Source organism: Copadichromis virginalis, linkage group LG4 (genome assembly GCF_057382275.1).
Source record: "Copadichromis virginalis isolate Kocher_CV1m ecotype Utaka linkage group LG4, C_Virginalis_male_GT1.1, whole genome shotgun sequence".
In the NCBI taxonomy this organism is placed as follows: Eukaryota; Metazoa; Chordata; class Actinopteri; order Cichliformes; family Cichlidae; genus Copadichromis; species Copadichromis virginalis.
Genome location: NC_140621.1, coordinates 21,143,131 through 21,156,761, shown reverse-complemented (window position 1 = coordinate 21,156,761; position 13,631 = coordinate 21,143,131). Strand labels below are relative to the sequence as shown.

At 37.8% G+C, this 13,631-nt stretch overlaps 1 protein-coding gene across 1 annotated transcript; it reads right to left on the bottom strand.

The window, feature by feature from the left end:
- Positions 1-2,646: 2,646 nt before the first annotated feature.
- Positions 2,647-12,517, bottom strand: LOC146711336 (ras-related C3 botulinum toxin substrate 1-like). Its single transcript, XM_085454160.1, has 6 exons — positions 12,172-12,517; positions 11,081-11,152; positions 10,445-10,562; positions 10,139-10,201; positions 4,460-4,619; positions 2,647-4,363 (listed from the first exon to the last, which is right to left on the bottom strand). The coding sequence occupies exons 1-6, from the start codon at positions 12,204-12,206 to the stop codon at positions 4,233-4,235; spliced, it is 579 nt and encodes a 192-aa protein (XP_085310286.1). The 5' UTR covers positions 12,207-12,517; the 3' UTR covers positions 2,647-4,232.
- Between the last annotated feature and the right edge of the window lie 1,114 nt (positions 12,518-13,631).

Here is a 13,631-nt window from a genome sequence, read left to right as displayed (position 1 = left end):
CCTCAGAGAACTGTATATGGCTTGATAAAATAAATAACTAAAAACAGGAAAAGTCCACTCAAATTACATAGTAATATGTGTAATACTACCAGTTGTGAACTGTAATTACAGTAGTTTTCTTTATAAAAGAATAATTTCAACAGATACCTACAAGAATAATAATAATAATGATGATGATGATGCACTGGACCAATTCTGCAAAAAAATTACCTTTCCACATTCATAATTTTGCATTTTTTTTGACGTCCTCACTGGACTTTTTACTTTTCCCCAGAATCTCCATGATTTTTCATTTTAGATTACTTTAAATAAAAACATTTGATTAAATGAAAAGTTATACAGTATGAGAAGATATATCTTAACTATAGTTACCTGTGCTGGTTAGAGTTAGTGTCAGCTTTCATGGGAATAGAGTGAAAGCTTTGTGTCACAATGTAAGGAACTGCAGGAATTATTGTTTTGATTGGGTTTTTATCAATATCATCAAATACAACCCCAATTCCAAAAACTATGAGAAGTTCTGAAACGCAATTAAAAAGAATGCAATTACCCGCAGGCTTTTAAAAACACTTTTTAATTCAAAATAGAGCAGAGAAAGAAAAAGATAAAATAATTTCCAAACGCATCGCTGAAAAAATAGGAGTAGTTAAAAAAAAAGCATTAAAATCGCTTTATAATTTATTGCGTATTTATTTATTTATTGCGTATGTATAATTTATTGTATTTATGTAACAGAACCTGTTACTTCCACAAATAAAATGAAAAAACAATTTAAAAGTTGCAGGATAAAGACTTCGTGCTGTTCTTTCTCAGAGTATCTGGATCAATCGGTACTCGTATATACCGAACTTCACGGCAACTTCTTAGACGACAAAAGAACAAAACAAAAACACTTAAAAACACTGGTGTGGATTCTGAAGCCGGGATTGTTGGGAAGCGTCCGACTTTCTTTTTCTTCTTTCCCTTTAGGGGTCGCCGTCGCTCTGCACCTCTTCTGTATCTCCCTCTGTCAACCCAACCCTCCAAACCAGTTCAAATTTTTTGCTTTTCCGACTTTCCGAGTGGGGAGTCCGACTTGAAGGAGAATTCCAGATTAAAATTCCGACTCGCGATTCGGGATAATTTCTTAACTTTAACTGGATCACTTTATTTAGCAGTTTAACCCGATGTTATTCAGAAGATCCCTCCCTACATTCCCACGCCTTCGTGGGTTGTTCTGGAAGCTATGAAGCAAAACAGCTGTCACCACTCCTAAGGGAAAATAAAAAAAATAAAACAAAATAAAAATGAAGTTAGCCTGCACCACCAGCAGATGGTGCATCCGGTGCCCTGGGGCCAGACGCCCAGACAAACTCTGGGCATATGCAGCTGAAACAATGTATTATAATGTAATACATGTTTATCTTGGTTCTTTAAAAGAAATAACACGCTGAATGAGGAAATGACGTAATTTGTGCATTCCTATTCATTTCTTTGGACTTTCGCGTCAGGCAAAATAGGATTTGAACGATCTCTCGGGCTTTTTCTTGGTAATTTACTCTAAAATTCGAATACGTTTATTGATGCAGTAAAACAATATTGTGGTTTAATCGGTTTGAATCCATGTGAGTTTTTACACACGCAACATAAACTTAATGGGTGGCATTTTTGTCAAATAATCAAAAGATTCAGGCTCATCCAAGCAAAGTAATTACATCAGTTGTTGCTGAATTTAATCGGTATGACTGTGAAGGTTTTATTAATGTTCAAAATAGCTAATTTCTTACTTTATGACCTGATGTTTGCGTCTTGTATTTGTTTACTCTAGTCAGAGCTTCCTTCTCATGCATCCCTTGCCAGTTTGCTTGTTGCCTGGTTTTAACCAAGTAATTTTTGGTCATTATTCTTTTGATACAGGAGGTCTATTAATAGGGTTTTCTGGCTTTGCTCATCTGTACCCTACATTTACAACTTTATATAATTTTTTTTTTTTAATATCTTTTATCATTTAATAAACACAAATAATTAAAAACTAAACTTTCCCAATGGGAAACTTTTTCAAATGAAAGATCTAAAATACAACACAGTAACTACAACATTAATTAGTTATTTCTTTATTTACTTGCATTCATATTTATTTATTTATTTATATTAAAAGATTTGTTGTTATCTGTTAGAAACAATATGAATTTTAACTGAGTTTAAAGGAACTAACAGCTTAATACGTACAGCTACCTAAAACTAAAGCAATCTACCGTAATACAATCAAACCTTCACGAATGGTGACTCTGTTTGCGACTATTGTAATTTCTAGACAGGCAGTCAACAAAGTGCCCTGGCCAGGCATTAAAAGTGATTTAATCCATTAAAAGACACCACATCAACATTTTAATTGAGATTTAAAAATCTCAAGTATCCCAGTATCTACTAAAATGTCCTGTAAAAATGGTCTGGTGAAAGGACTGGAATGAAAATAAGCAAATATCCAAAGGCAAATATTTAAAGACCAATAGAAACCCTAAAGAACTTTTTTTAATATAACATTAAACATGCTGGACTGTTTTAACTGAAGTATTTTGCCAGTTGAGTATGGCAATAATCTTCCATTGAGTAAACTGCACTTGGATCCCTTTTGTTTCAGATAAAAGGAAAACGAGCAGAGCAGAGTCTGTTTTACAGGAATTTATTGGCTTTTTCAAAAAGTGACAATAGCTTTTGTCCATAAAACTAAAGAGTCACAACATTGGCTTGAATTAAAGCACAGCTTGGAGTCTGAATACAATACCGATGAGCAACATGTACTTAACCCCTGATCTAGTAGTTCAAATACATTTTGTAAATAGGCAAAAAATATAACTGTAGCAAATTCTAATCTTAGTTTTCAGTATATGATACATGTACATGCTATCAGCATTAATTACAAAAAGCTAGGATTGTGGGGAGATTAAAGTAGCATTAACTGCAGAGGTAATAAACAAAAGATATTCATAGTGTTAGTTTAACAATACAGTGAGTGAGTCTAACTTCTGTGAAGAAAGATACAAAATAGTCAAATCACATGATTATAACAAAAAGATGAGTACACTGTATACTACACCATAACCGACAGTAGCTTTGTTACTGTTATTAGCAGGCATAAATGCTCTTTTAGTGACATTGCTTAGCCAGTAGTGATGCTAAAAATAAAAATAACATATAAATCAAATGTGCTCCACAAAAAGGTTTCGGATAAATGCCCACAGAGCATTAAAGGCTCTCTTGTTCCCCATCACCAAAACACCTGAATATTTCTCTTCCAAATACAAAAATCAAGTTTTCAGCTTCGCACTCCTGGGTAGCCATACAGTCGAGACACTTCTAGGGGGAATATTGCAAAGAGGAAAGAAAAAAAGATACCACAAACACAACGGGTCCAATTGGAGCCAAATGCACAAAATACTGGAGATTTTTCAGGGATTCGTAGCACTGTTGGTGTCAGCAGACCTTTTCCCCCAGACTCAATTTTTTCTCTGTGCTTCAGGCTTCATTCGATCCATAAGAATGAATTAACATGAATCATGTTAGGGCCAAAATTTAATTACTGGCAAAAAGGTTATGGTACATAAAAAATGGAGGCAATTAAATTTCACAGATTGTTACTTCAAGGTGTTTGTTGATAGCAAGGAGTGACGACTGCCTTCATAAAGAGAAAGTGAAGTTTTTGACTTTTAAATGGTTGATATGAACAGCAGGGAAACAGCAGCAGACTGTCAGCTGTGTTTTAAAGGTTTGAGACGACGGAACAAAGGATTTCTTTTCGGCTAAAATACAGCATGTGTGCAGAGTGTATTTGGCAAAATTTCTTCCACTTCAAACAAACTACCAAGACTGTAAACAAAAAACAAACCAAAAAACTGGACAACCAGTGGAAGAAAAAGTTGAAGACATTCCACGGTCCGTTCTACAAAACATCCAATCCGTTTTAGAAGGCCTCAAGAAATTCAGTCTCGTCTATACAGTATACATTGTTAGGAAATAACTAGGGTCTAAAATAGTCCACACTCTTTTACCCTAAACCTGACCCTATGTTGGAGTTTTCATGGAAACGGTTGGTATAACTGTTGCAGCTACACATATAGAAGGACAGAATCTGAAATACATTGTTTTTGTGTGTCTGTGTGTGTGTGTGTATACTGGTGTGTTTCTCCTGTGTCGTTAGCCACCCTCACCACTAGCGGTCATGCTCCCCTGTAACTGTTCCAGTGAAGGAAGTCTTAGAGGAGAGAGCACTTCTTCCCCTTCTTTTTCATAGGTGGAGGGCACAGGACGGCCCGGATGGCCTCATCGAACACAGTTTTAAGGCCACGCTGAGTCAGGGCTGAACACTCCAGGTACTTTACAGAGCCTGAAGACAGGAAACAGAAAGGCATTGGTTTATTATTTGAATCTGTCTTCCATGACCATTTACAAGAAAAGGATCAGTGACAACTGAAGCCATTACCAATCTCTTTGGCCATGGCCAGTCCTTGGGGATAGGTAATGGGAGAGAGTTTCTTCTCCTTCAGCTTCTCCATGGTATCCTTGTCATCTCTCAGATCCAGTTTGGTGCCCACGAGGATTATTGGAGTGTTGGGACAATGGTGTCTCACCTCAGGATACCACTGCACAGACACAGGAGTTACAAGTTAGTGGTGTAAATATTCAGATCAGTCAGTGTCATCTTTAACACTTTATGTTATCAGAGCTCCGACTTATTACCATTTTTAATCAAGTGAAAGTTTTCTCTGCTCATCCAAACTCATATAGGGCCTTTCTGTGTGGCATCTGCATGGTCTCATCATGCCTACGAGGGTTTCCTCCCACACTTAAAAGGCACATACGTTGGCATAAGTGGTGATTCCCAACTGTCTGTAGATGATGTGAGTTTGAATAGTTAACTTTAAGCCCTGTCACTGCGCCTGTGTCCAGACGTTAAACTCAGCCCACTCTACAGATAATGACAGAATACTCAGAGTGACTTTATGACATCTTGAATAAACAAATACATATTACCACAAAAAAAACAAAGGTGCAATTTAAGGGGGAAGGCAGAATTAACACAACTGTCAAGCTGTGTGTCACCAAGAGGAAGTGTGAAACAGCCAAGGCTTGCTTCTTATCAGCACAAATGAGGCTTAATGTTTGCTTTCTAAACCGTTTACTTTGCTCCCGTCCACTCTGAAAACTCTGGACAAAGCAGTAGGTTAGCATTGCTAAGCTAAAATGACTTTGGATTAAAGCAAATGTGTTGGTCGCTTAGACCCCTTCCCAATGGAAACCGGCTAGTGTGGACCTGGTGCGAACTTAAGATGGTAAAACGGGTGACAAGTTGATAAATGTGTTTAGAGTAAGGCCTAATCCCATGACAAGCCTAGAGATAAATAGGTTGTAAAATCACCAGCAGTACATTCATTATGTGGACTTATGCTTATTTCCAATTCTTTAATTTAAGTGTATCATTTTCTTTTTTCACCAACTCCTGAAAAACTGTCTCTTCAGCTCATAAATACTCAGATATTTTCATCAGCTTGTTGCAACCAGCGTGTCTATGTTGTTTAGTGTGGAGCGGGCAGTGTAAAGTGGGTTTACAGCTACCCACAGCATCCACATTTACCATATACTGCAAGAGAATTGAAAGTGAACCAAGACAGTAAAGCTGTGGGCAAGAAAAGCAACACAATGTTGCTGTGTGAAGCTGAGGGGAACTGCAGAGTCAGATAGTAATTTCCTGTGGTTTATCATTCCCTTTGCACTAAAGTAATCATATGACTCATGGCATATATAGTGAGGTTTGTCACACTGCTTCAGCTTGTTTGTGTAAAAATATCCACAATGTTGAGCAAATGTATCTGTAGTCCAGCCTCCATGTTATTGGTCCGTTAACTATTTTTAGACCAGCAAGGAGCACAAAGATCGTTGACTTTCATACAGTGGTTTAATGCAAGGAGCAAATTCTCAAAGGTAAAGGTTAACTGATAACATTTACAAATTATTTTAATCAAAATCAACAGATTAACGTCAATCTGCTCCTTCGTCTCACAATAAACACACTGCTGAAAAACAGACCCTAAAGATGGACAAACAGCACAACATATTGACAGTAGGGCTGGGCTATATCATACCGTTCACGGTAATACCAGTGTAATGTTGGGCAACGATAGGAAAATTAAATATCGCGATGAATATGGATAAAACGCGCTTGCGCAGTGCCTTTGTTTACATACGCACATGGCAGCGACGCAGAATGAGAAGAGCGAAAGTGGATCGTTAAATGAAACGGATGAACCAGAATTGGTTTGTAAAAATGCTGCAACTTCAGTGGTGTGGAACTGGTTTGGTTTTCGTCCGTCAGATACACAACAAAGCTCTATTTTTGGTAGCGCATGCTAGCGGGCCGTCGTTATTTCCGTGTTGTTTGGAAAATACGGCACACTTAAAATCAATCCTTCGATTTTTCTGAAAATCGACAGTGCCCCTTATAATCCCGTGTGCCTTATGTATGAATTCTGGTTGCGTTTACTGACCTCGAAACGATTTTATGTACACGGCGCTCGAAAATCTGTCAAATGTTTCAGTACGACTTTGCTAAGCTACGAACCCGCACCGCTTGATGGATTGTCGGAGCATTACGGCTATCGTAGGCAGGAGCCTCGCGGAGTGATACGAACTGTGCTTCAACATAATATTACCGTATTATGTGTGTATAACCTCTTTTTAAGTTTTGTGGATATTATACATGATTATGCTGAGGATGTGTCGGCCAATTTCCACTGGAAATTTTGGTTTAACTGTCAGCAAGGAATTGCATTTGCACGGTTAATTTTTTTTATATAACTTTAATGCACTTAAAAAAGCTGCTTGTTTAAGTGAAAATACATTGACTTTCTTTTTTTTTTTGCACTAATAAAGTTGAGGAGTTGTAAAGTCTTTTGTCTAGTGTCAATTATACCATCAGTTATATCGTTATCGTAAATTTTCAAATGTATATTGTGATAAATATTTTTGGTCATATCGCCCTGCTCTAATTGACAGCTATGCTTAGTTGACATACATACCATTGCACTGACTTCATCAAAAATTTAAAAAAAAGAAAAGGAAAAAAAAAAGCTTCATATTCACAAAGTTCTTGCACATTACCCTAAATGGTAAGCTCAAGCTCAGATCAAGGTCTTCTCAGAAAATAAACTGATTTAGTTTAATTTGCTCACAAAAGGAAATGATTCTAGTTTATCTGTGTTAACTTTAAGCTGATGTAGACAAACTGTAGCAAACTTTCCTTGTGTGTCTCACATGAATAATAGGGATGTACTTCTGAAACCGAGAACATTGCACCGCGTTCCACCTTCCCGTACTGCGAAACACACACAAAGCGGGTAATGCCAATAACCAATAACCAAGGCACGCTAATCTGGTAAAGGCTGAACAATTTAAAGATAACCTGGGTAAAAGGTAAACAGGAAACAGAGCAAAATAACTGTTTTCTCCTCCTCAACTGAATGGGCCAATCTGAACAAAAGTGCACAATCATCACCACATACAGTGATTATTAACATCTAAATATGAAATGAATCATTAAAAAAAAACAAAAATTTTCAATGTTTTTTGTTATTCAGCTCATCCAAAGGAAAAAACATGAGGTAGTGCCCCAGCTGTGATTTTGAAGAACTGCTACACCCTTGTGGGGGGGGGGGGGGTGTAGCAACAAGCAACATAGCAACAAGATCCAGCCTCGCTGAGCCTTTCCAAAGTGTGGACTTGAAACTATATAGCAGTTTTTAAATTCTGTTGACAGACTGAGTAAAAGCAAACTTATAATGAAATAATGTAAGGCATGTTTTTCCTGAACGCTGTCGGCACATTTGATCCAAGAAGAAATGGTAAAACAGGATTTTATTTATTTATTATATATATATATATATATATATATATATATATATATATATATATATATATATATATATATATGAATGAATGACAACACGTGGCACTAAGAAGCGGGCAAATTTGAGCTGTTTGTGAAATATTTCCATTTGGAGTTGAAAGTTGCTGTGTAGTCTACACCCTTTTCTTGTTTTGTGCATCAGAAACAACTGCTAAATGTCACAGATGCTAGCTAAAAAGCCACCAAAGGCAGATTGCAATGTAAACGCTAACTCCACTAAGGGGTGGACTTATCGAAAGTTTTTCCTCATACAATGGTTAAAATTGCTTTATCGTAGCCATCGAGTATAGATTGCCGTGGCAAAATTAAGCTGTCTGCATGTAATTCAGTGTCAGTTTTTATTCTCCCACATGCTGTGAATGCATCATTAATTCCCCCTCTTCCAACAGGAAACATTTCTACCAGGCACACTGCACTTCATATACTACCAGATAGGGAACAATATGGTGACAGCAGAAGTTTCAGACGAGCGAGGGTTTGGATTTCACAAGGAGGATGTCGAACAAAATGCAGTTATTTGCAAAACATGCTGTAAAACTATTGCCATGAAAGGTAACAGGACCAAGAATTTATTCCAAATCATCCACTGCAAAACTAAAAATGTTTTAAATTCGGCATGTCAGCATCTCTTCACACACCAAAGAAAGTGTTAAATAAACCAGCTGTGATACCTGTGACTGTTCTTGGTCAGTCGTTTTCATAGTCACTATTTGTTCTGTAATTTGAGGTGACTACATTTTTTATTTTACAATTTCTATACGTTACGAGCACAAAACAGCACCTATTTAGTTTTAATTGTTTTATTTTTTCTTAACTATTGCTTTTTTGTAGCTATGATCTTTCGTTTGTAAAAGCCGAGTGTTGATGACAAAAAGACTTACTGTCGCAATATTGTCATTTATGAAAAAAGTCTGTGCAACTGATGTTTACAAAAAAAAAAAAAAAAAAAAACCCAAAACATTAAAATAAAACATTTCAATTCATTCAGATTTTTTTGCATTAAAAGAAAACAAAATATTGAATTGTTGATTTGAATGAGCATACTTGTGCAATTTTAGGCATTATACGGTTAAAAATAACATCTGTTTCTGAAGGTTATTTAAACATACAGTGGAACCCCGACTTACGAATACCCCGTTTCACGAAATTCAAGTTACGAAGGCACTGAACGGCAATATGTCTGTCCGTGTTACAGCAAAACGCCCGAGTAACGAAATCCGCTGGCTCTGATTGGCTGAGCCTACAATGCCTTCCGAATCATGTGACAACCCCTTGGCTTCTGTACTTGCGCTTCGCTGTTCCACTTGAACGACGTATTGTTGTTCTAGTTAGCAATTAGCCTATAGCCTATCGTTCAGCATCGCCTCACTCAAAACCCGCAATGGGTGCTTCGACTTACCAAAATTTTCGGTTTACGAAAGACCCCCAGGAACGAATTAATTTTGTAAGTCGGGGTTCCACTGTATTGTCACATACATCATGTATTGTGATATAGCCAAAAAAATATTGTGACATTAGATTTTCCTAATATCACTCAGCCCCATCTCCAGCTGAACAACAGGAGGAGTGATACACTCTCCAAGTGTCATGCCTGTGATGTGCCCCTCCGTCTTGTGGTGAACAGGAACTATTTTTGGGGGCGGTACGAATAATTTGTGTGGCATTTTGTGTGTGATATGTTACGCTGTTGTTTGCTAAATTTGTATGTTTGTAGTTTTAGAAATGTGTTGTTTGTGGGTTTCACAACAAAATAACAAAACAAATCAAACTTTTTCCTACTCCACTTTATGTTTGTTGTGTGGTTTTGGGTCCATGTTAATACAGTGTGTCAAAATGAAATAACTGCTAGACATGGGGGATTGTGTCTTTTTTTCCCCCCAGCAGTTCAAAATTAGTTAAATGAGTTAAAAATAACCAATTATGTCCTTGAAGGGTATAATGCCAAGCAAGGACAAAAGTTTCACAATGAACAAAGTTTTATTAAGCTGAAACTCTTAATTTCATCTCTACTTTCCAGATTTTTTCCTTCATTTTTTCATTTAAATTTACTGATTAATTTTCTATCTACAGTGGCTTGTCCAGCACAGGCAAAAAATAAGCAAACTTAGAGACTACAAGAGCACAAACTGGACGGATGAAACATAAATAAGCTGACACCTTTCCAGCCTTCACTCGTTCTGACATACAGCAATTACTCACCTTGGCACGGACGTTTTCAAACGAGGCAGGACTCACAAGCGAAAAGCAGATAAGAAACACATCCTGGTAAGACACGGAAAACAAAGCAATCAGAGCCTGTAACAATCACTTCCTGTTAAGAATACTGGAAGGGATGGAGGGGAATCCTGTGTTCACAAAGGTGTGCGCGTTTCTTTCTGTTTTTTTTTTTTTCCTTTTAACTTCCTCATTCATTCTCAGAAATCAGACTCTGGTTTATGCATGGAGGATAATACATGAACTGTAGCACAACACTGTCTGATTATGTTTTTGTTGTGGTTGTTGTACCGTCTGTGGGTAGGAAAGTGGGCGGAGTCTGTCGTAGTCTTCTTGTCCTGCTGTATCCCAAAGACCCAGGTTCACCGGCTTCCCATCCACCATAACATTGGCGGAGTAGTTGTCGAACCTGACAGAAGTGATGAAGTGCAAATGAGCCAAGCCCTTCAGGCTTAATATAAATTGTTGAAATATAACTAAGAAAAAAAAGAAAAAAAAAAAAAAAAGGACAAGAAATACGCGGTGATCAACCTATCCCCTGATTAATCGTGCCCTTTTGCAATTTCTGCTCTCTCTTAAAAACAACTGCTCATTTTTAAAGTCTGGCTGAACCAAAAGCCTGTTTGTCAACTGCCTGCAGAGCCAGTTCGTGCCACAGTTAAGGTCGATAAAGATCAACACTTTCCACAGCTGGTCTAGGATCAGATTAGGTGCAGGGATTCTTCTTGACTTCCTGTAACATGTATTCCTGGTGTAGTTACAGTTAAATGCTGTGATTGTAACCTCCTCTGCAAGACTATATTTAAAAAAACAAGATGCCATGCTTGCTCATGCATTGATTGTGTAAGGAGGGTGGAGACCAATTACTGACTGTTATTCTCACATAAATAAATAAATACTCACTGAGCTGCAGTCTCAGATACTCACACTGTGGGGATGTACTCTCCAGGAAAGGCATTGGTGGTGTAGCTGATGAGCAGACAGGTCTTACCCACAGCTCTGTAGGAGAGAAGATGTTGGATTAGCATTTATTGAGAGAAGGCAAAAAAAAAAAAGTGTGACTGGGCTCAGATCTTACAAATACTGACATAAGCAACAATCATTACAATTTCATTTCTACAAATGGTGTTAAGATCAGTAAACGGCACTGCTTACAACAAAAAAAATCCCTGGTGTAATACTCTGGGAAAACGGAATTGTGTTATTTTCTAAGTTCTTCTTTTTGCAAGATAAAGCACATGAGAGCAGTGGTAGAGGCACATTTGCCAAATATGAAACTTTCTTGGTTCCCTTCAGCATGCTACCCTCATGTCTACTGCACAGTTCCCCTTACACTCAAAGCAAAATAAAGAGATTCAACACAGCCACGGGCTCTGAATGGGTCTTGCTGCTGCAGTATCTACCACACCCAGAGCAAGCGGTTATGAGTGCATTTACCTCCCACATATTGTTAGCACATCTTAATGTCACTGTCTTAGCTTGTGTGTTAATCCCCTGCTGCTGAGGAAGCCCTTAAATTTTGGGAAGCTGAAAAAGCGCTGTGTTTGTAGCTTTAACAGTGACTTGCTGGAATACAGCAGCGAGATGATGGACACACAGACACACACAAAAGCTAAATTCCTAAGTAATAATAGCGAAACTTGAATTTAAGCTGTGGATGTACGACCTGCCCTGTGATGTCTGACTCACCTAAGAGTGAAAGATTAGTCAACCACTTGCACACTGGCCAGCCTGTATTACCAATACTTACTCATACCACCAACCCTAATGTATGAAAACTATAGTCTAAATAAATAGATAAAAATATAATAGTCAAATGCGAGTACCCATGTCGGCAAAATTAACAGGTAGTAAAAGATTAGCAGCTAACTTTACCCGCTCGGAAATCTGTTGCAAAGGGTTTTAACGTCAGCTACTCGGATGACAGTCTTTTAGCTACAATTACATTTTTAAAAGGTAAAGAAAAATAAACAGGTGTTTAATATAAACGAATACCCGGCTGGGTTTGGTGAACTTACCCGTCTCCGACCACAACACACTTTATGGCCTGCATTGCTACGCGGCTAGAGGAATGCTAAGTTAGCCCGGGAGCCAGCTAACGTTAGCTAGAGTCTCTTTTCCTTTGTCCGGGATTGCTCGCTGGTGAAAAGTCCCAACGAGCGTCTTTCTCCGCCGACCTGTGCTGCTACAACCGAGCTCCTGGGACGCGAAACAACTTAGGGGGGACTTACACTAACTTTATCGAGCAGTTTACGGCGAGTTTACTCGTGAATTTCCCTTCCTACATTCCCATGCTTTCGTAGGCTGATCTGGAAGCTATGAAGCAAAACAGCGGCCACCACCCCTGAGTTAAAAAAAAAAAAAAAAAATTAGTCTACAACACCACCAGTAGATGGCACATCCGGTGCACTGGTCCATACGCCCACACAGACTTTCGTCCTAAAAATCAACCGGAAGTAGCCGAATTTCAGAGGATTGAATGACATGTATTATAATATAACAGATTTAAAGTTTATTGTTTAATTTAGTGTGGGAAAACAAATAATACAAAAAAAGTGGAGGGACTATTTATGGAATGACACTAAACGAGGAAATGACGTCAGCTACACGATCCCTGCAATTTCTATGGACTATGGCGTTTGGAATTTTTGCCCTCAATTGTGTCTTTCAGGCTAAGCTTTAAAAGAGGATTTGAAAGGTTTCTCTGCTCCAGCTTCATGTTTTTCTGTGGTACAAAGCATACCAGACATCTGTCCATACCCTAAAGATCATTCTTATGTCGTGATTACCCCAACTTTTTTTTATCATGACAAAATCGTATTTGGATGTAGTAGACAAGACCCACTGATCTCTCAGTAAACATAAATTGCTTCTTTGTTTTTGCTTTTGTTTGTAATTCACTAAGAGTTTTGTTATTAGAGCAGGAACTTTTACACTCCCCATTCTCACCTCCACATTTTCTTCTCTCTCACTGGCTCCAAAAATACCTCTTGTCTGTCTTCTTCCTTTGTCTTTGGTCAGCAGTAGGATCATTTCCATTTGCACCCTGTTGGTCGATATCTATGGAGGCAGACATTGTTAACCTGGGCCCTGATCAATTTAGTGTGGAACTCTCATTTTTGAGCCACAACAAGAAAGTGCTCTGAGTGCTAGACTAATGAAAAAAAGGCAGTATACAAATGCCAACCCTTGCTTCAGATTGTGGCACATTTGTTTATTTATTTGGCTTGTTTCTTACATGCACTTGTCACTTTTGTTTGCTTGTTTTACTTCAATTTTTACTTAGTAATATATGTGTTATTATTCTTCAGATGAAGGACGTTTCTTTTCGAAGTCAGGTTTCCTTCCTCATCAGCACTATACCTATTGCCTTTGGACAAATACAAATAATTAAAAACTAAATGATTTTGTCCGACCATTTCACTTAATTTCACATAAATAAAAATTAGACCTAAAATATAATTTCCACACTTGCAAT